At 40.8% G+C, this 27,457-nt stretch overlaps 1 protein-coding gene across 10 annotated transcripts in view; it reads left to right on the top strand.

The window, feature by feature from the left end:
- SRGAP2 (SLIT-ROBO Rho GTPase activating protein 2) overlaps positions 1 to 27,457 on the top strand; it is a 202,064-nt gene that overhangs the window by 151,361 nt on the left and 23,246 nt on the right. For all 10 annotated transcript variants that reach the window (XM_065594599.1, XM_042848989.2, XM_005306441.4 and 7 more), the window contains 8 exons: positions 1,362 to 1,559; positions 9,249 to 9,333; positions 12,046 to 12,073; positions 13,790 to 13,820; positions 17,683 to 17,743; positions 20,330 to 20,407; positions 22,408 to 22,542; positions 24,041 to 24,146. In XM_065594599.1, the coding sequence (XP_065450671.1) occupies positions 1,362 to 1,559; positions 9,249 to 9,333; positions 12,046 to 12,073; positions 13,790 to 13,820; positions 17,683 to 17,743; positions 20,330 to 20,407; positions 22,408 to 22,542; positions 24,041 to 24,146 (722 nt within the window). The remainder of the gene's footprint in view (positions 1 to 1,361; positions 1,560 to 9,248; positions 9,334 to 12,045; positions 12,074 to 13,789; positions 13,821 to 17,682; positions 17,744 to 20,329; positions 20,408 to 22,407; positions 22,543 to 24,040; positions 24,147 to 27,457) is intronic.

Below are 27,457 nucleotides of genomic sequence, written 5' to 3'. Positions count from 1 at the left end.
AGTGTTTACATGGCAGTTATTAGATTTGTGTGTGCAACATTGATACTATACTCTTAATCAGGAAAAAAAAGATGGTACTTGAAATACCTATTTTCAGTTACTTAAAAAAACTAGAAATTATAATCAGGTATTACTTTCTGATATTCAAGTCCATCTCCTGTTCCATTTGGGTATAGATGGCGCGGGGCGGACAGGAATTAAGTAATGGTACTAAGCTGATTTCATTGCGGAAGAACACACCATCAGGTTTCAGTGCTTGTGATCAATAAGTCACATACCTCGCTATCAGATTCTGTAAATGAAGTATATCTTTTCTCCTTCCATTGTCTGCTATTTCAGACAGTGACACTTAAATGCCAGCAGATGGGAAATGGGTAGGTATGAAAAAAATGGAGGAAGAGTGAGATTCCTTCAGTCCTTACTGTGGGGTGTTTGTGGTGAATTGGTTACATTTGTTGTGCCTGTGTAGAAGGGCAGGTTTTGGTACCTGTTGTAAATAGCAATTCGGCTCTTGCCAAGTTGGGTGGCTACACATTTGGCACCTACTCCTTCGCTGCCTGAGGTCTGTTTGTTCACTGTGCACAGATGTAGATGACCGTGCAAGGCAGGGAGGAATCGAACAGTGCTGGGTTTTTTTTAAAGATAAAGTGAATCTCTTTTGAAAAGGAGATGGGGGAAATCAGCCTTTGGATCATATCAGCACAGTGAGGCGCTCCCCCTTTTCTGTGCTGCCTCTTTCCCTCCCTCCCTCGCCCTAAGCATTCATCCCATCAAGGTCTAGTATCCTTCTCAGTCTCTTTGACCTGAAAGGATTAAATGGATGGCATTGCATGGGGAGCCCCTCAGAATATCCAATGCACACCTCCAACCCCCCTGCAATTTATCATCCTGTTTGTGCGGTCCCTTTATAGGCCCCAAGCAAGGAAGACACCTTCAGTAAAAGACTTGGCAAATTACAAGGAGGTCTTATTTTAATGCAGTGTGTTTTTTTGTTTTGAAGCCCCAAGTGACAGGAATAAAATGATTCTGAGCCTTCCACGATTCCCCCCAACACTTCTCTTTGCTATATGGGCAGATTCCCCTATTTCCCCCGCACCAGGGCACTGGAATAACCTTTTCCTTACCGCAGGGTTTGTACAGCATACAGCAATGCAGATTTATTTTGCTGCTAGCCGGTTGTTTACGTGGACTGTGCTCTGTTAATTAGCAGAGCTTGTACTGTGGTTACGGCCCATAGGACTCAAAGGCAGTCATATCAGTTTATTAATAAAATGTTCTGGGACACTGATCCCCTGTTTTTCACCTGCTGATTCTCATCTTTATTTATTTATTTTAACTCCTCTTTGTCCTTGCTGAGGCAGGTTAAGAAAACTATGGAAGCCACACTGCAGACTATCCAAGACATAGTCACAATTGAGGACTTTGATGTCTCTGACTGCTTCCAGTACAGCAACTCCATGGAATCCGTCAAATCCACAGTCTCTGAAACTTTCATGAGCAAGCCAAGCATTGCCAAGAGACGGGCCAATCAGCAGGAGACGGAGCAGTTCTACTTCACGGTAAGGGATTTGACTTGCAAGGTGTTCACAATGACAAGAAGCTCTCAGGAACATTTGAGATGCTGCATTCATTGCCCCTTTATAGACATCCATGACCGTATTCTTGTTCTCTTGAGTTTTCCTATTTAATCTCCAGGGACAATTTTAATTTTTATAGGAAGCCATTTGAATCTACTTCTTAATGTTGGATAGCTCTTCCTGAAACTAGGAGAAACTTCCTGAAACTGCTTATTACCAAGTTTACACTTCACAGAGGAAATTAAAATGGAACAGAGAGCACCCTGGGTTAGTCTTAGTTTGAAAGAATTTAAAGGGACAGTATTTTAATAATTTTTAAACTTTGATAACACATGCTTAATGAGTTTAGCTATACTTGTGCCTTCCCCCAGTAGGTAAACACTGACAACTTTGATTTGCTTTGTTGCCAATACAGAAAATGCCACTGTGGCTTAGTTGTTACTCTTTTCTCAACCCCAGCATCATACTATAGGCTCCAGTCCAGTAGCATGTGGACAGAGAGCACCCAACGGAGGCCCATGAGGTCATGGCAACTCTGCATAGGTGCAGCGGGTGGCCTGCATGCTGCAGTTGCAGGATCAGGGCATTAGATCCATAATCAGGAACTTGCACTGTTCCTGACAAAATGATGTATTGTAGATCCACGAGAAGGGAAAATTAGAGTGTTCGTCATTTATTCTTGCTGCAGCCAGAGCTGGGTTTGTTTTTTAAAAAAAAAAAAACAAATAATGAAACTTTGTTTTTAGATTTTATTTTATTTTTTTTTTTTGTTTAAAAAAGACATACAAGTACTTTGTCTACTGAATAGAATTTAGTGTTTGGATTGTAATATGGCCAGGTGGTAAAATCTGGTCTCTCTCATCTGCCTACACTGGAGCTGAAAGGACAGAGCTTAAAATTGTGAAGGGAAAATTCCAAGTTTCTTCTAGGTTTACTACCTTTCAGACCAGCATGTATTTTTTTTCCCCCTGAGTTGTGATCACTTATGTTGAGCTGCTGCATCATTTAATATTTTCAAAATATATTCTTCCAAAAAGCAGATGAAAACCAGACCTGTAAAATTCATTACTCTGACCCCTTTTGAGAGCCTACTGCTATATTTAAAGCTTTCCGATTCCTCTTATGAGAATGGTGTTGCTTATTAAAATTGTGAAGCTCTGTGCAAATTACATTGGCTGACAGGATGGTTTTGGTCAGGTCTAGTCTAATAGTAAACTCTCCAATAAACCTATCATTCCTTAGAAAAGCACTCCAAATGCTTAAAAATAATGCATTAAATGTAAAAGTATTCTTCTAAGGTGAAACTGTCAGTTAGCAAAAAAAAGTGGGCAGGTGAATTGATACAATTAAGAAGCAATTGACAAGCCTGCTTGTGATTATGGAACTAGAAAAACGATATTTTAAATTGAATTTCAGGTATTCCCTCTAGAGAGAGCAGATGCTCTATGTGCAAATATGCATGTGCACATAGGGTTAGTTTACTGTGATTTTTATCTATGCAGGGTACTTTTCCATTTCGTAGTGTTAATATCCTGCTCCCATGCAGCCAGACCAGTGTAGTCCCAGAAGGATTGTAGGGCTGTCTCCGAGAAATGAAGGTGCTATTTATCATGTCATAACTGGGAACTGAATGAGGCTGATGTATGAAGGACCCTGTAAACAGTCAAATCAGATACTTTATTGATTTTTTTTTTATTGGACAGACTTATAAATATCCTTAAGAATTCCAGACTTTGAATCTGTAAAGATCGGTTGTTTCCTCATACATAGAAATGAGCTGAAGAGCATTAATGAGAACTAGGATAAAGCCATGGTAAAGGCAGTATTGTTAGGAAAGAGAGAGAACCAAAATACACAGATCTTTTAAGGTACTGAACAGACCCCTGTAAAGGAAAGACTCCTATCTCCTCTCATTTCATACACTTCTGTATTGCAGCTCAAATGTGATGCATATACACATACACACACGCACCGTGTGTGCGCGCGCACGTATATATACACACATGCACATGCACAATGCTCACTGGAAGATAACAAGAAACAACTTTAAGTATCAACATAATCCTTGGTTCCAAATCAGTATTTACATACCATGCTGTTTGCTTTTGAACTTTTCAGCATTCATATACTGTGGTGGTAAGTACAATATCTAAGAGGGATTGTGTTCAGAAAACAAGTTTAAATTTAATAGTCTGCAAAGGATAGGAAGGAAGGAGAATGATTCCGTTTTCCCATCTGTAAAATGGGGATTAATTTTGGCTTTATAGTTAAAAATAATATTAAGCAACACTACAATGCTTGCTCTCTTCAAAGTGCTTTACAAAAATGAATTTAATAAAATTTGACAAAACTCATGACATGAGTAAGTATTTCTGATTTCATCGATAATTAATTTTACAGAAATGTCATGCTGCTTCTGTCAATGTACCACTCGTTCTCTTTTAATCACTACCATTAGCACAGTGGTGTGATGATCTGATTTACTCATTGCATTCTGGGAGCATTGCTAATTGTGCTGATGGCATCCACGTTGATGTTGTTTTTAAAAAATAAAAAAATAAGTTGCTCTGCCCAGATTTGAGATGGAGCCAAGGATATGGGGCATGTGACAGAAACTATTTCCATATAGTCTCGAAAGCATAACTGTCTGCCTTGGCAGCAAAGCAGGAAGATGTACTCTAGTTTACACTTTGCTCTATTATGCATTCCACCTGACAGCTGCTTCCTGCTGGAAAAATTTGAACAGGCTCGGAGTGGGGGAGGGTATTAAAGGTGCGTGGATGTGGGGAAGACATCCATTGCAATGCGTACACTGTTACTAGTTAACAGAGCCTCCTTTCTGAGGTCTTTGCAATATGGAAATTGTATTGTGACTGCCATCTTTCTTTGTCCTCTTGCGTCTGATTGTACTTAAATTAAATCCAGGCCAGAAATTAAATCGTGTGGAGTTCACGCATACTTTTGTGTTTGGTTTTTGCTGTTTGAAACCGAATGCTGCTGGATCTTCATAATTTGTCAAGAAAAACCTGCAGGTTTGATTTTAAATGGACATCCTTTTTATTTTGTGTGCGCTCCTGGGAGGTGGCAGGCTCCGGAAGGTGGATTTAGTGTAGTATGAAGAGGATATGAAATACCAGTAGTCAGTAGAAACCATTGTTTTCTTTGTAGCAGCAATAGGAGAACTCTGCATTGGGCACCATGTTCCTAATGTAACTCAGAGACCAGAATAAATGTCAGAGGAACGCATAATGTATTTCTCTGGAACCCTGAGTGTTTGATAAGCTCTATATACAGGAATCTTTTCTCGCCTCTGAAGTGCGGCCACCTCTGAAATAAAACAAGGCAGTTCAGCGTGGCACCACGCGGATTTAGGGTAGTATGTGACATTCATCACTTGCTATCCTAAATAGTGATGAGTGTGTCATATTGCAAGGGGGAATTTTCAGGTAGCATTGCTCAAATTCTGCTTTAGCCATGAGGCTGGAGCTAAACCCCACCTCCTTTACTCATAAGTTATTGTAATGACCTCAGTTGGCCAGGAGAAAAGTTTTGTTTCCTTCATGAGATGGCACCTCCAGTGTCGCATATGGAGCACCCTGGCTTTTACAGAAATATCTGTCAAGTGCAGGCCACCTTCAGCTCTGCTTTGATTGCATGCCTTAGATAGTATGGCTGTTTTTAAAGCTGTTGTTTCAGATTGTGGCCTGTCTGCCTTCTCCACAGCATGGGGCACGGGTCACTTGAGGTTTAAACTAGTGTAAACGGTGGATTCTTTATAACCTGAAGTCTTTAAATCCTCATTTGAGGACTTCAGTAGCTCAGCCAGAGGTTATGGGTCTATTACAAGAGTGGGTGTGACCAGCAATGAGAACTAGGACAAAGCCATGGTGGATACAGTACTGTTAGAGAGAGAGAGAACCAAAATATGTAGATGTTTCAAGGTACAGAACAGACCCGTGTAAAGGAAGGACACCTTTCTCCTCATTTCATAGACTTCTGTATAGCAGATAGATGTGGCATATATACATAGATCATGATGGTCCCTTCTGGCCTTAAAGTCTGAGTGTCTGTGTGCAGCTCCTCAGGAGCAAGGATTCATGGTCAAATGGGATCCAGCAGGGCAGTCTCGTACCTCATCAAATGGTTATTTGTTTTAATGGGATCTTGACTGACAGCAGGAAGTAAACCATTGACCTATGACCAGTCCTGCAACAAAAGGTTTCTCTAATCACTGCACAACCTAGCCAAAGAATGCTTTGGCATCTTGTTCTCCCACATCTCAGTGACTGACTTTAGACAGACTGAATCTTCATTTTGATCTTCAATTTCTCATTATTTTAAGTCCCCCCCCTCCCCCCCCCCCAAGATCTGTTGATGTTTCATGGGAGATGTTTCTTAAAATCCATTCGTTACAGAGGGCTTTAGATGGTTTGTTCAGGAGTTTCTCATTCCCTTTGACCACAGTGTTCTGTGTGGTGTGTTTGTTTGGTAACTGGAGATAGTCTCATGCAAACAGTGTTTGTCTATTAGAAAGTCATGAACTTGTACTGCTAATTTAATGATATAATGTGTTGGGTAATATCATAATTAGCTGGTATGAAGAATGCTGATACCAGACGGTTAAGAGCCTGGCATTAAGTAAGGAATAAGCAGAAGACCAGATAGAATTTCAGAGAGAAACGGATCCTATTTTCATGCAAATAACCGTCCATGTGGCCTATCCATATCAGTATTTAATATCCTTAGCTGAATAATAAATAGGATAAAGAGGCGAAAATTGCGTGTTAAAGCAGAATTGTGTCTAACGAGGATATTTATCAATTTTGCCATTAGGAGTCAGTGATTCTTTAATACTATCTGTGCCTCCCTACAAATGGCATTCTTCTACATTCTTCGTCAATATGCAAAGAGATGCAGCCAAGAAATACAATAATGCAATTCCATCAAGGTGGTTCATAAACCATGAGACAGTAACTGAAGCATTTTGTCACAAGAACAAAGATGAAACTTCATTACACACTTTAGTTTTATATTATGGAATTAAAAGGTGTGTTTGATTTGTTGGTTTTTCTTTTGTGTTCCATATGCCAAAAAATGTGTACACATTTCCAATGATCTGCCTAACTAGAAGGAATAGAACTGTCACATCAGCTGTGGGGGAACCGGATGGCTCAGTGGATTGGTAGTGGGGGAGAACATATCACAGCCATGTCACTGATTCTGCTGTCATCCAGAATGGTGGTAGTTTAAAATCTGTAGCTCTTGGGTGCTTTCATTTCAGCTCCTAGTGGACATGCAAACCACCCCACATAATGGATTAGCGCTCTTGTTAGCTCTCTCAGCCTAGAGGTCAAGAAGCGAAGAGGTCATGGAGACTGAATGGTCCTTACACCTAGAGGTGGTCCCTCCCTGAGGGGAATGGTATCTTCACAGGCCAGTGTGAGCAAACGTTGGCTTGCCGTTGTCCTTTTGTGTACTTGGTCCATGGAAAAATAGGAGTTCAGTATGTAGGGTTGCCAATCCGGTATCTCTTCCCAGAACAAAACATAGTTTGTTTTTTTTTAAGCTGTGGGGTAAGGGGTGGGGGAAGCAAACTAGTAATCCTGGTGGGAAATTTTGAATTCACTTTATTTTTTCAAATATACAGCTTAGTTCCTTGCTGTAAGTTGAAATGTAAAAAGCCTCTGACCCAACTCCCTCCTCCCCGCCTCACCACAATAATTACAAATATAAAAATAAAATCAATAAACTATACATTGGACAAAGGAAAACACCTGCATTTGGTTTTTGGCCTGAATAACAATGAAAATCCAGTTTCTACTGGGTGTTCATTATAATTATGTCAGAAGATGCCAGGAGATAGTGAATACAGAAGTAAAGCAAGAATGACATAGTCTTACTCTGTCTATACTTCAGAAAGAAGCGTAGGTCTCTGGGGAAGCAAGTTTATTTGTGGGTCTTTAAACTTTTGATTTACCCATTGGCCACATCTTGTAATGTTTTGCGCCTATTCAGCTCTCCTTGACTTCTGTCAGAGTTGAGGGAGTCTTTCAGAATCAGACTTGTCTCCCATCCCAACTCCCTGGAGCATGAAATGCAATATCATTTGGCCATTTTGCATGAGGTACACAGGGACAAAACCCCAATCTGGTGGTCTGTCAAAACTTGAGTGAAATTGTCTAGATCTGAATAGATGGATGCGACTCTTTCAGGTTTAAAAAAAAAAAATTAGAATGCAAGAAGCAGCCTATGTTTGGAATCAATTTGGACAGATTCTGGGAGGAAATCTCCAGTCAGCACTAAACTTTGGTACAAGGTTCTTTTGAAGGTTCTGAAATGTTTGGTTAACTTTAATTTTTAATGTATTTTGCCACTCACTTTGATGCTTCCTGCTTTTATCCAGGACCAAAGCTGTTGATGTGCCAGCCCTCAACAAAGCCGGTTGTTTGCTGCGAGTCTCCCAAGAGACTTAGTTTTGATGAAATTCCTACTCCAGTTCAGAGTCAGGAGCAGCATCCTGATTTTTGGCCACTAATTAAAACCCAAATGCCAATCTTCTTTGTGAATGACTTGTCTCTAGAAATAAGCAGTCAGCGGACCCACAACTTGGGGCTTCTGGGATCCTAAATAGTTTTACTTTCCCTTGATACGGTCTATATATCCTGTTCCATGATTCTTCTCACCCTTTAAATATATTTATAGCGTGCCCATTGTTATGACCCACACAAGACCAACTGAGGAAAATAGCACTTTAAATTAAGACACCCTGTGTATTTCAAGGAGCTTAGTCTAAATTTGACACTACAAAGCTAGAGTGAAAGACAGTGGATAGAAATGAGGTAAGATGAGGACAAGAGTTGGAATAATTTATCATAGGATATTGCTTCACTTGAACTCGCTTTCTATTGGTTCCATTTTTGAAATGTTTTAGTGTATTATACGATAAAGTTGTGTTCATCACTAATATTTGAGCAAAAGATTATAAATGCTTAACCTGTTCCAACTGTAAACTTGACACTGATCTTCTATACAGCACTCTGTACACTTGCAGCATGTTAGCAATGAAGAAAAATGTATTGTCCTCCAGAAAAAGGGATGAAACAGTTTATAAATCTCTTCTGAAGAGCTGGGAAAACCTAGCCACCTCAAGAGAAACAAATAGAGAATGGTCTGTGATATTTTAGCTTGAGATGAGCAGAGCAAATGTCATCTTTGTTGGGTTTTTTTCCTTTCCTTATTGTGTATCCAGAATAGAGGCAGATGCAGTATCTGACGAGTAAAGTGGGGTGAGAGAGGTTAAGTGAGAGAATAAGCACAGTAGCAGCCTTTTAGTTTGTTAAAACAGATTGTTCATTCAGTTGTCGGTGACGTGATGAAAGTGCATTTCTGTCCCTCTCTCTGTCTGGAGAGCAGGGCGTAAGACGGCCACTTAGATGTCTCAGACATGCCAAGCATTCAGTTGTGAGTCAGTCCATATCTAGACTGGGGCAAGAGAAATGAGATGGCAGATTGCTGGGGTATGGACTGAGACTCTGATATACGTCTGTAGATTTATTTCATCCTTCTCGCTATAGAGTTCACAACTGTATGCAGAGTCCAGCAGACCAAAGGTGGTCATCTGAGAAATAAACACCCCCTTGATGGTCTCGCTTTTCTCTTTCACCCCAACAGAAAATGAAGGAGTACCTGGAAGGCAGGAACCTGATTACTAAGCTCCAGGCCAAGCATGACCTTCTTCAGAAGACACTGGGAGAAAGTGAGTCTGGGACCTGCTTGTCACTGCATTAGACAGTCATCTATAGTTATTAAATTAGTCAGCTGACTGAGCGTAACTGTCCTAGATTACCAATGCTAAGCGGACATATTCATGTTTTATGAATGTATTTTTTCCGGCTTACTTGGTGCAGCACTCTATGGGTGCTTGAGTAATTGTGAAAGGCAAATGCAAATGCTTAATGAGGTACTAATGTGCCTCATCTATTCGTTTAAATGAAGCATGTGCCCGCTCAGGGCCCCCCCCTCCGTTAATAATCCAAACAGAGGTAAATCTTGTGATTTACTGTTTACTGCTGATCTTAGAAGCATTGCCTCATTAGGGTGGTAGAAAGGTTTGTTTGCATGGTAGATGAGCTGCTTTTCACCTCTGTAGGGTCAATCCAAACCAGGCTAATGCAGAACATGACCTTTATTCGTGGAAATAGAAATTTCAGAGCAGACAGAATGTGTTGCCCCCGCATCTACTTGGCACGAAGCAGCCGTCAAGATTGAATGTTCCCACCACTGCTGGCCAAACACACACCTCAAGCAATGCATCCATGTCTTCATGCAAACCTCCCCCGCCAGCATTTGCAGAGAGGATGGATTGGCAGTCTCAATATCTAGTCTGACTCCTAGAACCTTACATTTACATGATAGCAGGGCCTGCTCCTCTTTGCTAGGTATCTGAATTGAAGTCCACAAAGTTTATAGTGCACAAGTTGTCTTCTGGATGAGACTTTAAACAGCGCGCAGGTTGTAAAGTGTTTGCTTTCAGGATAAAAATGTCCCCCCCCTCCCCCCAACAAAAAAAAGAGCTTCATGTTAATCAGACCAAACCTGTAGGAAGTGAGGAAAGGATATTAAGATTCCCTTGTCTCTCGACAACTGTCCTAGGAAGGGGAATCAGAAACGCTGTTTCCTTAAAGCATTTTTCCTCTGTCTCTAAGCATCTCCAAATGACACCCAACCTGCCCCTGTGACTAATCACATTCCTGGTTCATAGCTGACCCCTGCATACCATGACCTCTTTCCTCTTAACCTGCCTGCCCCTTGAACCGATCTCAAGCTGAGGGGCAGAAGGCAGGAGCAAGAGGAATGTTTAATGTGTTGGTTGTCTCTCTCTAGATTTAGAGGCCCCTGCTGTTTGTGGTTGCTTTGCAATGCTTAAACTTCTTTGGAGCTGAGCTTGTGAAGGGATCTGGTGCATGTCAGAGTGAGCAAGAGCCACTTTAAAAAAAAAAAAAAAAAAAAACAAAAAAAAACCGCACACACAAAACCTGCTGTTATATGTGAAATCAAAGGAAACGGAGGTGCATTATGCCTCCAATCCAAAGCAAGGAATGGGATAAACAGAGTTGGGTGCTCAGCATCTAGCCCCATTTATAAAATGTCACTTAACTGGGAGTGGGTATACTAAAACCTTTCACGCATTGCGTCAGTCTCTCTCTAGGAAGTTTTGCCCACTGAAATGCAATGTGCAGCTGCATCTCTCCAGACACTGGGGAGTACATGTTTCTATTTTTTTGTTTTTTTTCCTTTAGGTTACATTTTATCACTCCTCTTGCAAATTACCTTAATCTAAAGATGACAAGTTCTGGTAATAAAAATACCAGCAGGTCTTCCTTTCGACAAGTAATTATGTCTCTGACTGTCTACATTTGTCACTGTAATGTAAGAGCCTCTTGATGTTGCCACAGCCGTGTAATTTATATGTATGAATATTCCGTGATGGCAGTGGGACAGATGGTTAGGAACTCTGGTTCTGAATAACATTTTTATAAATTATGCACCATTTTGGTTAAATGAGCTTTTACGCAAGGAGGGGAAAGTGGCTGCTCACAAAGTGTTCTATTGATTCTCAGCAATCAACAATTAGCCCTTTTCATTCACTCTCTTCTACCCAGGTTCAGGGAGGCATTAAACTCTGGAGGGGAAAGGAGAGCCTCATCATTAGCTGGTGTAAATCAGCATAGCTGTGATGTTGATTTACGCCACCTGAGGATCTGGCCTGGAATGTTGGGTTATCAAAGGTACTTGCCAAATATTGTCTCCTTTTTTCCTTACTGTGCTATTTTAAAATGCTGCCTGTCTCAGGAGCAGCCATGGTAGCTTGGTCCCCAAATTGCGAACAGAATGAAAGTTAATGGAACAATTTTGCAAATATGATTGCGGAAAATATCATTAAAGCTCTGCCTCCTGAAATAGCTAAATGCTAGCACGTCAAGCCTGTGGGCTAACAAATCAGAGAATGTTTTCAATCTTCCTAAGTGGTTTCATAAAGTATAATCTCTCTCCTCCTCCCCCCTCCCTGACAACCCTCTCCCCAGCTCCCTTGGGAAGGAGGAGGAGGGAGAGGTTGAGAAGGCTAGTTTTTTGGCAGTGAAAGTCAACAATTAGAGTGCACGGGAACCAATTTTCAGATACAATGCTTTCCAGAGAGAGAGAGTCCTCAGGCAGCCGAAGCTGGTTTCTGCATTTCCTGGTCAGCCACAGAGTAGCCTTGCCAACGGGGATGGGCTCGCATGATCTTAATAGCAGCAGTTCTTGGGGGAAGCAGCCACATTGTCATTCCTTAAAGCTGTTGTTCTCCCTTCCCTACGCTCCCCTCTCCCCTGCTTCCAAATTAAGGTCTGCATGTCGGTCAAAAGCGTTTTCCCATTTCTGTTCTCTGGTGCAAGCCTTTATATTTCTTTCTTTGTCTCCCTAACAGGTCAAAGGACTGATTGCTCCCTTGCAAGGTAGGTGTGGCTCAAATAAACATTGTTTAAAAAAGAGCCTCTTCCAAAAAGACAGCTGACAAAAGGAGTCAGTCACCAATTCAGGACCTGTGTAGATTAGGAAGATGAGGTGGGGTTTGCGAATTTCCTGTTAAGCAACACATCTTTAAGCACCATTGCCTTTGTCTGCTCTAGATGCTAAATGATGTCCAAGTTCACGAACACCATATTGCTAAACACACCTCGTTTTTCTAACCTAGATGGGGCCCTGGACTCTTCAGGATTTATCCACGTGTGTGGGGGGAGGGGGGAGAGACAAGAAGCCAAGCAGCATCTTGAAGTGCTTGTGATTGCTTAATAGGAGGGTGGGGGCGGGGGAAGAGACTGGTCATAGAGGCGTTTTCTTCTCCTTGCCCTGCTGACCTCATCTGGCCTGACATGGAATTGGATTGCAGCACAGAGAGGCCATGAAGAATAAATATTTTGCTGTAACTGAGGCCAAGTATCAATCACGGTGCCGTAGAAGTCACCAAATATGTGAAACTCAGCCTCTCATCATGAAGGGTGGGGGGCTTTCTGTGAAACGTAACAGTTCTGTGTCTCTGAATTTGTTTTTGGGGGCTGTGTTGGCCACAGGGATTGTGCAGCACGCTGGCTTCTTAAAGTGAGGGTGATTACTGCAGATCTGAAATCCTTACTCCATTTTCCCCATTCCTCACAGTAAAGCAGAGCTGACAGGTCCTAATTAGGGTCTGACATCTGTAATAATAAAATATTATTCATTGTGAAACAACTTTAAATATCAGAATCATTTTCACCAATAGTCTAAAATATACCTCACTGCCTGTGACAGCTCATGAAATCTGCTTTCTTGCTTTCTCACTACAGCTCATTCTTTAAAAAAAAAAAAAATCTGCAAAATGAACGCTATAATTGTAATTCTTAAACACAATAAAATTGACATACTTAGAATTCCACAGTCAACTGTCCTGGCAGGCAGTTGGGCTGAATGATCCATTAGGCTTTCTCTATCCTTATCTCCCATGATTCAGTTTTACAGAAAACTAAATTTCTAAACCCCAGAAATAATATAAAAGGAAGGACTTTCAGCAGAGCAGGCTCAGACCTCCTTCAGATCAGGCACTAATATCAGCCTGCATAAACAATAATTATGAAGCCATTTGTAATCATGATCTTGTTATTTGGAAATGGTTTAATTTGGTGTCCATTTTTTATTTTTTTATCACAGGTTATTATAAAGAATGCATTAATATGCTTATATTAACAGCACAGAGGGAAACCAATTTACTTTTTTCTCCCCCTCTCCCTGTGGCTTTAAATCATCCAGTACAATGGACCTACTTTGGAGAGGTGCTCTCTGAAAATTATAACCAACTTGATTTAGAGTGAAGGGGTTTATATACTGGATTTTCATATGGTTGGAAGGAAGAGGTTAAGTACAGGCTTGTGTTAAGGCAATGGGCTCCCCTGTTCCAGTTTCAGGATTACCGTGCTTTTATATTAAATCACTTAGTCTTTCCAAAGTTCCTGTGAACTGACAGAGTGTAGATCATTGAAATTGTTTCCCACATCTGGGTCCTTTCCCCACCAAGACTCAGTACAGTTTTTGAAATACCATACAAGCAAGTATTTTGGTTGTCAGTGGTCACCTTGACATTTGCCTGTGTTCTTTCCTCTCCATCTTCAACCGATGATCCGTTCTGGGCTTCTGATCAGTGGCAGACGCAGCTCTACTATAAGGAAGCAGGTAATAAAGAACTCATTGAAGCATGCAACTCTGTGTGTGGGGATGGGGGGTTATTTTTGTCTCTCTCTCTTGCATAGAGCTTTTTTGTATGTTCTTTTTGAGTGTTTGGGAATGTAAGAACTGAAATGGTAAAAACCTTCCATATACCTTTTGCAGTCACCTTTTTGGGCAATAACAAACTTCATTTTTATGTTTTTTTGGTATTTTTGAGAAAGATCTGGTGTCTAGAATTCCATACAAGTTGGATGCAGTCCTATATTCTGAGGCTGTAACTTCTTCTGGACAGGCATTGGTTGAGATATTCAAAGCCATCTGTCAGTTTTTGACACGCATCTTCCATTAAAATTAATGGCAACTTGGAAATCAGGACTGATCTTTTTGTGTTTTGTACAGTGTTGAGTGGATTGTCCATACTAAACCAACAATAAATAATGATATTGGAAGGATGATATTTGGGCGTGTGGGATAGCTCAGTGGTTTGAGCATTTGCCTGCTAAACTCAGGATTGTGAGTTCAATCCTTGAGGGGACCATTTAGGGATCTGGGGCAAAATTCTGTCAGGGGATTGGTCCTGCTTTGAGCAGGGGGTTGGACTAGATGACCATCTGAGGTCCCTTCCAACCCTGATATTCTATGGTTCTATGGCTATATGACTTGGAGCTCAGGCATTCCCAATTACTGAACAATTTTGGTTAAAGGCTGGTACTGAATCAGCTCAATAACTTAAGTTATAATAGTACTTGCCCTTCTATAGAGCCTTCCATCAGAGGGGCTCAAAGCATTTGGCAAACATTAGTGAGTTGAGTATTCGTGTGACATTGGATAGTATTATCCCCATTTTACATATGGGGAAACTGAGTCACAGACTGTAAGTGATTTTCCCCCGCATGCCACATAGTGTCTGGAAGGGCTTGGAATAGAACCCAAGCTGCCTGACTCTCAGCTGCTTCTTGAGCCATGTTACCATCTTCCTACTTTAGACTCTGCCCTGTAGTAGTCTTCCTGAAGAACAATAGTCATGTTAGTTATATGGTTCATATGAGAGATACTCCTGTTGAAGAGTATACTTTCAATCTTAACTTGTGACAGAATAGGGCAATGTGTTTATCTTCACCCATGACAGGTGTGTGTGCTTGTATCGCTGTCTTCTATGGGTGGAACTATCAGACCTGCTTGTCTGTGACATCATTACCCACTAGCAGCCTACGTAAACTGCTGCACTAAAGTTCATAGTCCATTGTCTCCTGATGACATATATTTGTATTGCTATTTGTTCTCTTTTAAATTCACATTTCTATTAAATAAAGTTGTAACTGCATGCTGGCCATACCTTTCATAATAAAAGGGACTCCAAGGAATTCTAAGGATGCTTTCTTTTCTGTCCATAGTGGATGACTTATTGCCTTTTAAACTATGACATTTTAATAACAAAGGAACTAGATCAGGTTATCCTGGGATAGGAAGGAGCTGGAAAAAATTTTTCACATCCAATAAAGAGAAGATTTGACTTGAAACATCATTTCATCTGCTCCTCCTTTGGTCCCTTTTTCATTCTTGAGCAATAGCTTACAGAATCTGTCTGCTGACACTTTTCATTAGCCAGAAAGTAGGTCGCAGTTGCTGTTAGAAGGCATTGTATATAGCAGGATAGCCAGCACCATGCGTGTCTTGTTAGTATGTTGGTAGTTTGAGGGAAAGGCAGACTGTATTTTACATTTTTCTTTCCTATTTAGGAAATTGTAGGCACGATATGTCCCTTGCTATATTTTGAGCAATGATTATAAGCTATGTTTAAAATCCAGTATGCTGATTTTTGAAAACCCACTTTCCATGTTGCATCTCAAGATTTTTGGCTTTATCATAATTTAGTATGTAGGCTGCTGTGCTGCAGCTAGATGAAAGGTATAGTCGTAGTTATTTTGGGATGCTGGAGAGCAGGGGAGAGTTTGTAGAAATATCTGCCGTGAATAAAAGCTATATAAATTGAATAAAAATCTGAATCCTTATTTAGAGAATTTGCATTTCAAGTTGTTTGCAGGCTCTCCTATGCAGAGCTGCATCTTTTGAATATCCTGAACTCATCTGTTGTGGAGATTGTTGCTTTGTTTACACACTAGTAACAGACTCTTTCAACAGGAAGTGAAATAGCTGCATGGCTGTTTATTAATGGCCATTCACAGTAGTGTTTGAGGGCTCACAATGTATTCTGTACTTGATTGGAGATGACATACTATACCCTGTGACTTGAAAACCTAAAAACTAATCAGTTTGGAAAAATGAGTGCCTCTGTGCCTCAAATAATCCACATGAAATCACTTGTGTGTGACTCTTTTGAGTGTGACCTACCAATTTAAATTGCACATCGTTCAGAAATTATCTCTTTGAGGACAGAGTGTGTTTTTTCTCTCTAAAGTTCATTTGGTGCTTCTCTGAAATGAGTTGTGTAAATCTGTGGTGCTATTTGGATGATTATTTAATAAACTCTTTGTCATTCGCCAAGTAAGCTGCAGGTTTCCATAGTGTTTCAAAGCACTGTTGTATTGCAAAGTGTCCTCTTATACAGCTTGCAGAAAGCTAGTGCAATCCAGATAATGAGGAGGGAAAATTGTTAATTACAAAATTACATTTGATGTTTTCCTAAAAGATCTGCTCTGGGAATTACTTTGGGGAAGTTCCCTGGCCTGGGTTATATAGGAGGTCAGACTAGATGATCACAATGGTCCCTTCTGGCCTTGGAATCTATGAATTAAAGGAATTCTACAGGCCACTAAAAGGAAAATCACTAAACCTTTTAAAAATATATATTCAATTAAGTCACTTAACCTCTGTGCCTTAGTTGACTCTTTCCTAAAATGGGAACAGTAATACACTATCTCACAGATATTGCTGAAATCTAATTGTTTGCAAAGTATCTTGTGATCCTCTGAAGAGGGGCTAGAGAAGTGCATTGAACTGTTCGCCTATTACACAACTTCATCACTGAATTGCTTATGGTGGAAATTGGCAAGCTAGAAAGTGTCATTTACTGTGTTCTGGCCCTGGCCCAAAGAACAGCCTGCACTCCAAGCTGTCATTGTGAACTGGTATTTTTACAGTACTCAGTGCTTAGCCCAAAGGTCAGTGAGCATATGACATCTAAAATGTTTCTGCAATAAAATGTCAGGAGCTTGTTCTGCAAAACCAAAATTTGTCATGTTTGGGATATATGGAAATCAATCTGAAAAATGTACAAATATGGACTCGGCCAGAGGGCCACAACTTTGTGTGGGCATGCGCTGCACGAGATGAAGGAAGGGCATAGTAGGTTTTCTCTCCTTTTCCTTCCCTGGCACCTTGTGCACCAGTTGAGCACAGGTGTTGTGCAGAGTTAGTCATTACAGCAGCACCAACTGGCCTTCTCAAAGCATGATGTTGGCAAAGCTGGCCAGCCACAGGTAGCTCGTATGACACCATTGGTACTATAACATTGCTGCTTCCAGAGGCATTGCATGGAGCTGTGCCCTAAAGATGTTAGTGCAGCCCAATAACTTTCTTGTACACTGAGTCCAGATCAGAATTGGTGATCCTTGGTTTTGACTTGGTGCTTTTTCATTGCACATAGATATATATATTCCTGTATAGCTTGGGATGGCAGTTACCATCTCTGCAAAAGGCAGTGTTATGTCTCTAGAATAATTCACAAACCAAATAGTACCTCCTTCAGAGACTCTGCTTCGGGCCCTGTGGACAGCTCTGTTCCCAATCCCTGGCAGAAGGTGTATTGCTCCATGAAGTTTTGCTTGTGGATTTCAGAGTTGTTTTTTATTTTTCAGTCAGCTCTGTGCTTGACTATTTGTTTTAATTTTCTCCCTTGGTTGCTCAGGACTCCAGCCAAGCCATTCCCCTTGTGGTGGAGAGCTGCATACGATTCATTAGCAGACATGGTAAGTTTACAGATGACACAGTAATGATTTTTTCAAATGCCCCTTAACAGAATAAGGCAGGCAAAACTTTTTTTGTTTTTTAAGGGTGTTTAAACTCATAATGAGGAACCAGAAAACTTCGATTTGGATCCCGCCCCTGAACTCTAGGAAAGTTCACATCCAAGTTTCATAATCTGAGTCCGTCCATCTCTAATTTAAGTGAATCACATGGCCTCTTCAATGTGCAGAGTCTCTTGTGAATGTTTAGAGTAGCCTGGTGCAGAATGTGTGTGTTAGAATCCTACAGCAGGCACTACTAAGAACTCCCCACTGTCCACTTGGAAGAGTCAGTAGTGCTGCACTATTGTCTATCCTAAGCATAGGCAGACAGATTGGCTGCTGCAGGTATTTGAGGTGGGGAATGCTAAGCACTAAATAGTGCCTCCTACATGTATCCTTCCTTTCCAGTGGGGAGTTAGTTTGCTGCTGCAGAAGTGTTCAAGTTTCCTTAGGTTTCATTCAACGTGTGTCCCATAGCTTCTTGTCTTCAGTCTTGCATGAAGTTGGAAGATTATCTCTCTGACTGGGGCAATATTACCAGGCCTTTGTGTTCAAGTTGTTCCTGTGCCTTTATCTCTTTCCTTGTCATGTAACCTCCCTCCCAATATCTGTCTTGCCTACTCACAACTCGCCCCTGCCTCACATTCTGAGCTATTCTCCTTGCCCACAATGTTCAAGTGACCATTCAGGGGAGTTGAGGTGCAGATTTATTTGCTTGGATAAAGGATAAATGTAGCATTTTAAGATAAACATCTTCCACACATTTTATTCTAAGTTGTGTGTTTTTAATTAAATGTTATTAAATAATAGCATGAAGAACGACTGCTAGTCAATAAGCTTGGGGGTTTGTTTTCATCTAACCAATACACAGAGCGAGAGCATAGGTTCAATTGTAGTTTGCTTTTGTTTTAATCACTATTGCACGTTGGAAACTATAGTGTAAGTTCTCCCCGCTTTTTCCCTTTTGGCGTACCAAATAAAATCTATGCTAAAGAAAGCACAATTTGGGATTAGAGATGTGCTCTTCTCGTACAAATCCATGTCAAAGGAGAATTATAAAGAATTGATGGCTTAACCCATTAAAGTTAAGTTCTGTAACATGGTTATTACATCTTACATCTGAATTTATGCTTTTGAATAAAGATTTCCCTGTAGATAGTGGATTGATTCCATTTTCATTCTCAGTTTGCTGCATTTCGGTATATATTTTCACTGTGCAATGTGATATGTGTGCTGATGATACCAGGAATAATTAAGGGCCATATAACACAAGAATGTCATTCCCTGGGGATTAAAATAGTACCATAATTTGAGAAGAAGAGCTGGCCACAGATGATCCAAAAGAGCTTATTAGTTACATATACAGTGCCATAAACCTACAGTACATAGAGCTTTGCAAAAGTCAAATTCCCTGCTCCTGTCCAAAGGCTTGAATAAATACAACCATTTCCTTGTGCTGGAATTATTTTAGAAGTTAGGATGTTGGTTTTAAATGTTTGCTGCTCATATTTCATGTTCCAACAAAGATATTTTATAGGAATCCATTGGAATCCATCAACTACTTGCCCCCATTAGTTTTAATGATTTTATAATACTTAACTACTCTACTGGAATATCCTGAAAACTCCCCTAGAGTCCCAAATATCAAGTCACATTAGTGGTAGTTATATTCTGTAATTTCAGTTGAGTAAGTTGTTCACTTCTTGTCGTAACTATTTTCTATTGTTGCTGTTAAACAATAAAAAGTTGCTGTGTTCTGCCCAAGGAGTGGCTTCAATATATAGGTTGTATATGGGCGAAGTGATTCAATATATAGGTTGTATATGAGTTTAAGTTTGTAGAATACTTTGTGGTACTTCCTTCTAGTGAGGGAGGGAAGTAAATACTTTTTTCCTGGTGTGGAAGGGGAGTTTATCCCTTGTTGTATTCTTAGATTTTTGCAGAAGGAAATTTTCCAAAGGGTGTGAGAATTTGGCCTGTCCTGCTTGTTGACATGGTTGTAATGTTTTAGATGGATGGGATCCCACCCTGATTGTGCCTAGGCTGGGCAGAATTATTTTTTTAAATAATTTCAACAGATGATATCAATGTTTATTTTTAAGGGTGATTTTAAATTTTTGCAGTTGCACAAAATTCTGAGCTTTAAGCATTTTTTAAAAGTTGTATCAGAATTTTCACATTTGTGGGAAATTACGTAGAGGTCAACATGTACTGTCATTAAATCATCATTTAAGATTCAAAAAGTTAAAGCATTATATAAACTGTTAAAAGTCAAATTGTCAACATCACATGCCAAAATATTTCAAGTAAATATTCTTAAAACAAAGGAAGTTCTCAAGCAGCGTTTTTCTTACTTTGCCGATTTGTAAACTTCAATTATCATAGGAAAATGTTTTTGTTGGTTTGTGATATATGGTGAAAGACATTTAATGACACTTTCCAATAAAACTCATCTTTTCAAATTGGTTATGCAATATTACTTTGCCAGATGAGGAACTGAGTTGAAATCTTTGACTGTCATTGTGGGTTTCTCTTATTGTCTTACAGGACTGCAGCATGAAGGCATATTCAGAGTGTCTGGATCGCAGGTTGAGGTGAATGATATCAAAAACGCATTTGAGAGAGGTAAGGAGGGTGTATTCCGTATCATATAATCACAGGTGTTACCATTCTAAAATACCTTTAGTATTTTGGACACAACTGATTGTGCCCTGTGTAGTGTGGTTTTTTTACAACAGTTCTACATTTCATAAATGACTCCAGGCAGAGAATTTTTTTCAATGCTCACTAACCTTGAACATATAAAATCACTTGATATCTTATGCTTCATGTCTTGCTACATCGCCGTATAATAATCATTCAGAATTTCGGCACCTGTCATGTTGGATTGTTTAATGACTGCACACATTTCCTTCTTGGATTTAACTACCTAGTCTGTTTTCCTCCACCTTGTGAATAGACTCTATTCCATGCCTGGAGTGGGATCTCTTGCCCCTGACATTTCTTGTAAAGCAATATGACTACATTTACTCTATTCACCACTAAGTAAGAGAGTCCCTTTCAACTCACTGTTCATTTTACTCTTATTTGGAGGGCTTTTGTTGGGTTTTTAGCTTGCATATGTGATTGGCCTTATGCACAAGCAACTGTTTGGGGGCCCTCTGACACAGCAAGTCACATCTGACCCAGTTTCCCTGCCACAGTGGGACCAGAGAAAAAGTTACCTTTCAGATCAGTCCTAGCAGTTTGTGGCCCCCTTCTTGCTTGGGACTCTGAAAATCACAAGGCTGGTCCTGCTTCCTCATACATTTCATGTTGCAAGTGACACATTAATTGTAAGTTTTCATGTTCACATATCTCCACATCCCAGATATGGGTGCATAGCAAATTGCTATCAGTGAGAGGAGAGAGAGAGATGTACGTATTTTAGAGATGTGATCTTATTCTGCCTAACCATCATGATGTTGAGACTACAATGCATTTGTCTTTTATCTGAGAATGAAATACCTTGGAGAACAAAGGAAATGCATGTGTGGTAGGGTTGAGGGCTTACAACACCAGACTCAAAGACTACCTTTCTTAAAGTAAAGGACAGATGTCAGACATTTCAGGGAAAACAGCCAGTTATTCCAGTATCACCAAAATAACATTACTTTTTTTAGTTTCATTTTGCTTGTCCCTCTAAAGAGGATGATATACAGAACTGACGAAGTTAACAATAATGTCTGTGCAGTTTATTACTTAATCCAGAACCCTTGGTAGCAGTTAATATCAAAGATAATGCTCTGGTTCATAGTGGACCATTTATTATCCTGTGTGGTTATTAAAGTAATAGGCAAGCTTTGGTAATTTCCGTCACATAATGGATATATATAGCTTCGATTTGAGGTTTGCCCCATCATAAAATCTAATTATATTTGATAGGGAGATTTCCGTAGGGAATAGCTCCTTCAGTGTGTGTCTTCTTTTTTGTAATAGGCGAACTACAGTATAGATAGTTACAAATTAACTGCACCAGAAACTTTATTTTCCTACCAATCCAGCACAACATGTCTCTTTCTAAGACTTGTAAAGGTAGCGATTGGCACAAGCATTGGCCTGCTGTGTAGGCCCCAAAGCAACCCCACAGTGAATCACAGAGTTGATTAGATGTGAGCAGTTTGTGGCAATGTGCTTCCTACCTCCTGTAACCCAGTTAAGAAATGCTGTCTGTTCCCTCCAACCAAAAACACCTGGACTGCAGAGCCTCCCAAAGTTACCACAGCTCCAGGAGTAATTCCATCCCCAATGTGGTCATAGGTGGGGGACTCTTCCTCCATGTGTTGGGGTCAGATGAGAAAGTCAATCCCTTTATCTGCCTGACTGGGGGCATGCAGCCACCTCCAGCCACAAAGGATGGCTGCCAAGGACCTTTCTTGATTGCTGTACTTCGGGGATGGCTTTCCCAATCACCCATTGCCTGCTCGGTGTTTTGGGGGAATAGGGAGTAACCTTTGGATTACGTGGATCCTTCTTTCTGGCTGAGACATGTCCTTCTAGCAGAGCAGCCAGATCCTCTGTCTACCAAAGTTCTTACTATTCCTCCCTACCTCCTTTTTTTTTATTCTTGTTTTTGTTGTAACTAGGGGAGGATCCACTGGCTGGAGACCAAAATGACCATGATATGGACTCAATAGCGGGAGTTCTGAAACTCTATTTCCGAGGGCTGGAGCACCCTCTGTTTCCGAAGGAAATCTTTCATGATCTGATTGCCTGTGTCAGTAAGTAGATGAAGGAATGGCGTTTTCTATTTAAATAGAAGACCTGAAAAAAAATGCAGATGACCCTTTATCAACCCCCCCAATCCTCTGTTCCCCATTCCCCCCCCAAAAAAGATCAGTTTATGGTAATAAGAGTAAACTTTTATTGTACCAGAAATGTTGATTTTATTTTCCATCATAGCCCAGATTGCTTTTTTTGAGCATCCCATCTTCATCGCCTCCCAAAATATTTCTCCTAATCCCTTTTAGGCTCTGTGCTCCAGCCATCATCCAGAGAGGACTGCTCAACTCTCTTTGCAGCACTCTCTTTAATCTCATGGCAGAGCCTGTTTAGGAAAGTGAATCTGAGAAGAGAATGAAGTGGATCCTTCGGGATCTGCACCACAGCAGCATGTTTCTGAGATAGTGGCCACAGCATCTTCAGAGCCAAAGCTTCAGAAGTAGTTTTTTAAAATAATAATTTGCACAAAATGCTCCTTTAAAGGCCTAAACTCAGAATGTGCTTGCAGCTGCCATCTTGGAAGCCCACTGTTCTAGCAGAGTTTTCCTGCCCAGTCTATCCATGTACATGCAGCACATCTGTTCTGGTGCATGCCATGTATTTCCAGCAGGGAAGCAGCTGTGTGTTCTAACCAGTCTGAATAACCCTTCCATTAACCACAAGGAAGATTCCTTATGGACTCTCACTACTGAATGTATAATGTGAGAGTGATCACAGTCCAGGTATAAACAGCTTGGATTATTTCAAAGCTTTTTCTTTTTTGTTGGAAACCAAGTTTAAATGGTCCCATTATTGCCGAATCATTCAGCAGCAAAGAATGAATCTATTGTCCAGGCAGTGGAATAGCCATCAGCGGCAGCCTTTGAAGTGGGGCAAAGATAACTGCTTCCGAAACAACTCATGGTTTTCTTCTCACAGTAATGACTTTACAAAGCTTAATTCATATTAGATGAAAAGAAATCTGCTCCCAAATAACTTCATCCTTCCAGGGCTGAGGATTTATGCTGCCCACTTTTTTTTCTCGGTCGTCTGCTGCACACAGAGCTTTTAGCTCACCCTTTAGCTATGGTAATCTATTTTCTGAGTCAGACCAAACACTTTTTTGTTCAACACCCACCTTTTGTAACTGATTGGAATGAGCTATTGTGTTGGATCTAGTGAAACAGACATCACTCAGTGCACCCACACTGTAAGGGAACCTACAGATAGATTACACATACCATGTACCTTTGCAATAAAGGGCTTTGCAGAACAGGTTATGCATACATTGCATCATCCAATAAGGCATTTCTGGAGAACACATCATACACCTTACAGGAAGCAGATAGCCCCTTTCTTCCCCAAGATTCTGTGCTACTGTATCTTGGCTCCTATCTTTAATATTTTACACCCTAGTGTAGGGAACCTCCTAGTGTGCCACAGACGTGCAGATTCAGTGACTTCAGGTATGGCCATGGTGATATAATAACTCTGTATGGTGCTCTTTCCTCCTTTCAGCAATGGATAACTTACAAGAAAGAGCACTACACATCCGGAAGGTCCTTCTGAGCTTGCCTAAAACCACTCTGATTGTAATGAGATACCTCTTTGCATTCCTCAGTCAGTGAGTATCCCTGAAAGCACCAGAGCTCTGCAATAGATGTTGGGGTTGGTATAAATGTGTTGAATGAGAGGACTGCAGATTTGACACTGCCGTTTCTGATCCAGAGCAGCAGTTCAGGGTACAAGTGCCATTCTCTTTGCCAGTAGCAGTTTGTTGCCTCTCAGCCTGCTTACTTAACTATTGTATCTATTTTGCTGGGCCCTCTCAGCATTGCAAAACGGTAACTAGAAAAAACTTGAGCAACCTCAACAGAGTTCTTGAAATGAAAATTCATAATACTAGAGCTAGCCTGGTCAGCTAATGTAAGTGCAGCATGAAGGATCAGGGGCTGGGTCCCAGGCTAGCAAGAACTGGGAATGCTGCGTACTCCATCCTTGTTGGGGTAGATGGGCTCAAAATGCATAAGATTCTTACTCCCCAGCTGGTGGGTACATGGAGCTCTGCTGGCAGAGGGGACCCAGCCTTATTCTCCTTGCATGCTGTGGGGCTCTTGAGGATGCTAAGAGGAGGAAATGTTGCATCCCTGCATATATTCTGTATGGAAGCTGAGAACATCAAATGGGTGTTCCAGTGGTATTGTCCTTCAGCATGTTCACATTGGGGCAGGTAAAAAAAGTGAGACTGCATTTGGGAGGGGATGTTGAAATTATCTATGGTATATACACCGTATTTGGGCTTGAATCAAAACACTAGATCTGTACAATCCTAAACTTTGGCAGAGACTGAATCTGACCTTCCCATCTGGCACCTTTATAACAGACTGAACCAAAATTCTGGATCAGAACATCCCCAGAAGTCTTTGGATCTGGAGCTAAATTTTGCAGCCTCCCTCTAGACATCGCCAAAGTTCCCTGAAACGTTATACTAAAACCAAGCCATAGAAAACCAGGCACTGTCCGACTGATTATATGTTGGCATTGTTCTGTGAATTCCTGTCTGGTTGACCAATTGCATCAGGGGAGTGACCGTACAAGAAGATTCAACCTTCCATACTTCAGAGCTGAATTCTGAGGTGTAGCTCTGTAGAGCTCAGTCATCTTAATCGCATCATTTTGGCAACCTGGAGGATGGATGTCTCATCCTTTTCCTCATGATGGGTTTAACGTCTTGTACTGCAATTTGAGGTTTCAGCTATAAATAACTTACAGAGGGCTATGGAACCTCTTGCCCTTTCTCTCATCTGTCTCCCACAGGTCATTAAAACTAGCTAGACAAAGCAGCCCTTTCTGCCCTCACTGTGCCTCCAATAAAATGGAGGAAAATTCGGCTTCCAGAATGGATTCATGTTCCCATTAGAGAAATAGTGTGTGTTTAGTTTGTATAGAGCTTGGGAAATTTATTTCTACAACTGCTTTGAGAAATCTTACTGATTTTAACTAATAAGTTATGCTATGGCCATTGAACAACCAGTCTTACACAACAGTGCAACAGACATTATTCATGAAATAAAGCATAGCCCTAAAACTCAGGGGATCACACTCTGTTTAGACATGCATATGCAACTCCCACTGACTTCTGAAGCTGAAATAAAAATCGCTGTAGCTTGTTGAATTGTCTTGGCTCCTAATTGGATTAGCCGCACTTCCAAAACTAACTTGAAAAGCAAAGGAATCTAAATAAACCCCAAGGCTGACTTCATAGCAGAACTGAAAGTGATGTAAATCCAAACTCCCTAAAGTTGTGAAATCCTCAGTACTACAAACTAAATAGGACCAGGCCTGGTCATGCTTGGATGGGAGACATTCTAGAGTAACCCCCAGTATGCAGCAGGAGCTGGAACTGCTGTTTCAGTAGATACACTCTTCCTGCTAAGTATTGAACTGCTGCCCCAGATTGATGGTAAAGACTATCTCCACTTGTGATAATTACGGAGCCCATTTCACTTGAGATAAGCTTAGTGGAATGTTTGCCCACCTTGCAGCCTATCTAAATATCATAGCTAACTATGTATTTTCATTGAGATGGTATTTTTCTTTCTGTCCTAAATGCTGTGCACTCTTATAAACAGCTTGGGCAATAAGATTTCTCAGAGCTGTTGTGCTGATGTGTTCAACCTCAGAGGTGGCTGCATTTCTATGGGGGGGTGAAGTGATTCCTGCATATGTAAACTTGTAAAGCACTTCAGGCTTCTTCTCGATGTAAGCAGGTTATTAAAATAAGATTGATAATATTTTGGTTTTACTGCTCATGTGGCAATCAACATTAAATAATTCAGAGACTTGAGTCCTGTTACCTGTGTTTGAGGCGCTAATACATCAGCTGCTCCTGAGAGATGCCCAGTCTCCTATGTAGAACTTGGTAGCGAGTTTAAAAACCCTTATTAAAATGGTTCAGGGCATTTGTTGAATCCGATCCGATATATACATCTCTGCCCAGATATAACGCAACCTAATATAACACGAATTCTGATATAAAGCAGTAAAGCAGTGCTCCGGGGGCAGGGCTGCGCACTCCGGCGGATCAAAGCAAGTTCGATATAATGCAGTTCCACCTATAACGCAGTAAGATTTTTTTTTTTGGCTCCTGAGGACAGCGTTATATTGAGGTAGAGGTATATTGCAGAAATTGTTATTGCACTGTGGAAAACCAAAAAACATTCACAAGATTACCACTGTCTTTTCCTCCTCCCAAGCTCTTGCATAGGAAAGAGATACTCTGCAGTGCAAGAAGAGAAACTTTCCACAATAGTGCTGTGAAATTCTTCGATGCCTTGGGATTCTCATTCCGCAGATGTCATTTCTGGAGTCATTGAAGTGGATGTTTCCTTCCAGCCTTAATAGCTTTTAATTATTTTAAGAAGTGAACTGGAAAACAGGGTCTTTCAAGGGGGTTGTTCTAGAACTTAGCTCTCTGTTTGGTGCTTAACCATTAACTGGTGCCTTGAAAGGCTTAAATTACAGGTTTGGGGTTAAAATTTATTCAGATTAAAGAAGTGTTGCTGTGCAGAGACTCAATGTTCTGGCTGCACTTGGTAAATCCGACAGATGGGCTCCAGGAAAAGCTGCTAACAAGAAACATCTTGGTCTTTGGGAAGAGGTTTGGTTTGGAAAATACACTACCTAACTCTCGCTACCAAGCACAGAGTCAGGCAGAGGAGCTCAGGTTTTGCTCTGGAACTGGATGCAGGGCCGCAGTGAGATTACAAACAGCCGTCATAAAGCAGGATATGCTTCTGCTTGTGAAGTCAGCTCCCCAAAGCCTTTCAAAGCAACACAGTCCCCAAACCTCTACAAACCCTTGGAGGTTTTTAGCTCCAGCAGGCCTTGCTTTTCAACTTCAAAGGGTTTCAATACGTCCCTGTAGCTAATACT

This window comes from Chrysemys picta, chromosome 4 (assembly GCF_011386835.1).
Source record: "Chrysemys picta bellii isolate R12L10 chromosome 4, ASM1138683v2, whole genome shotgun sequence".
In the NCBI taxonomy this organism is placed as follows: Eukaryota; Metazoa; Chordata; order Testudines; family Emydidae; genus Chrysemys; species Chrysemys picta.
This window is presented reverse-complemented; position numbering and strand designations above follow the sequence as displayed.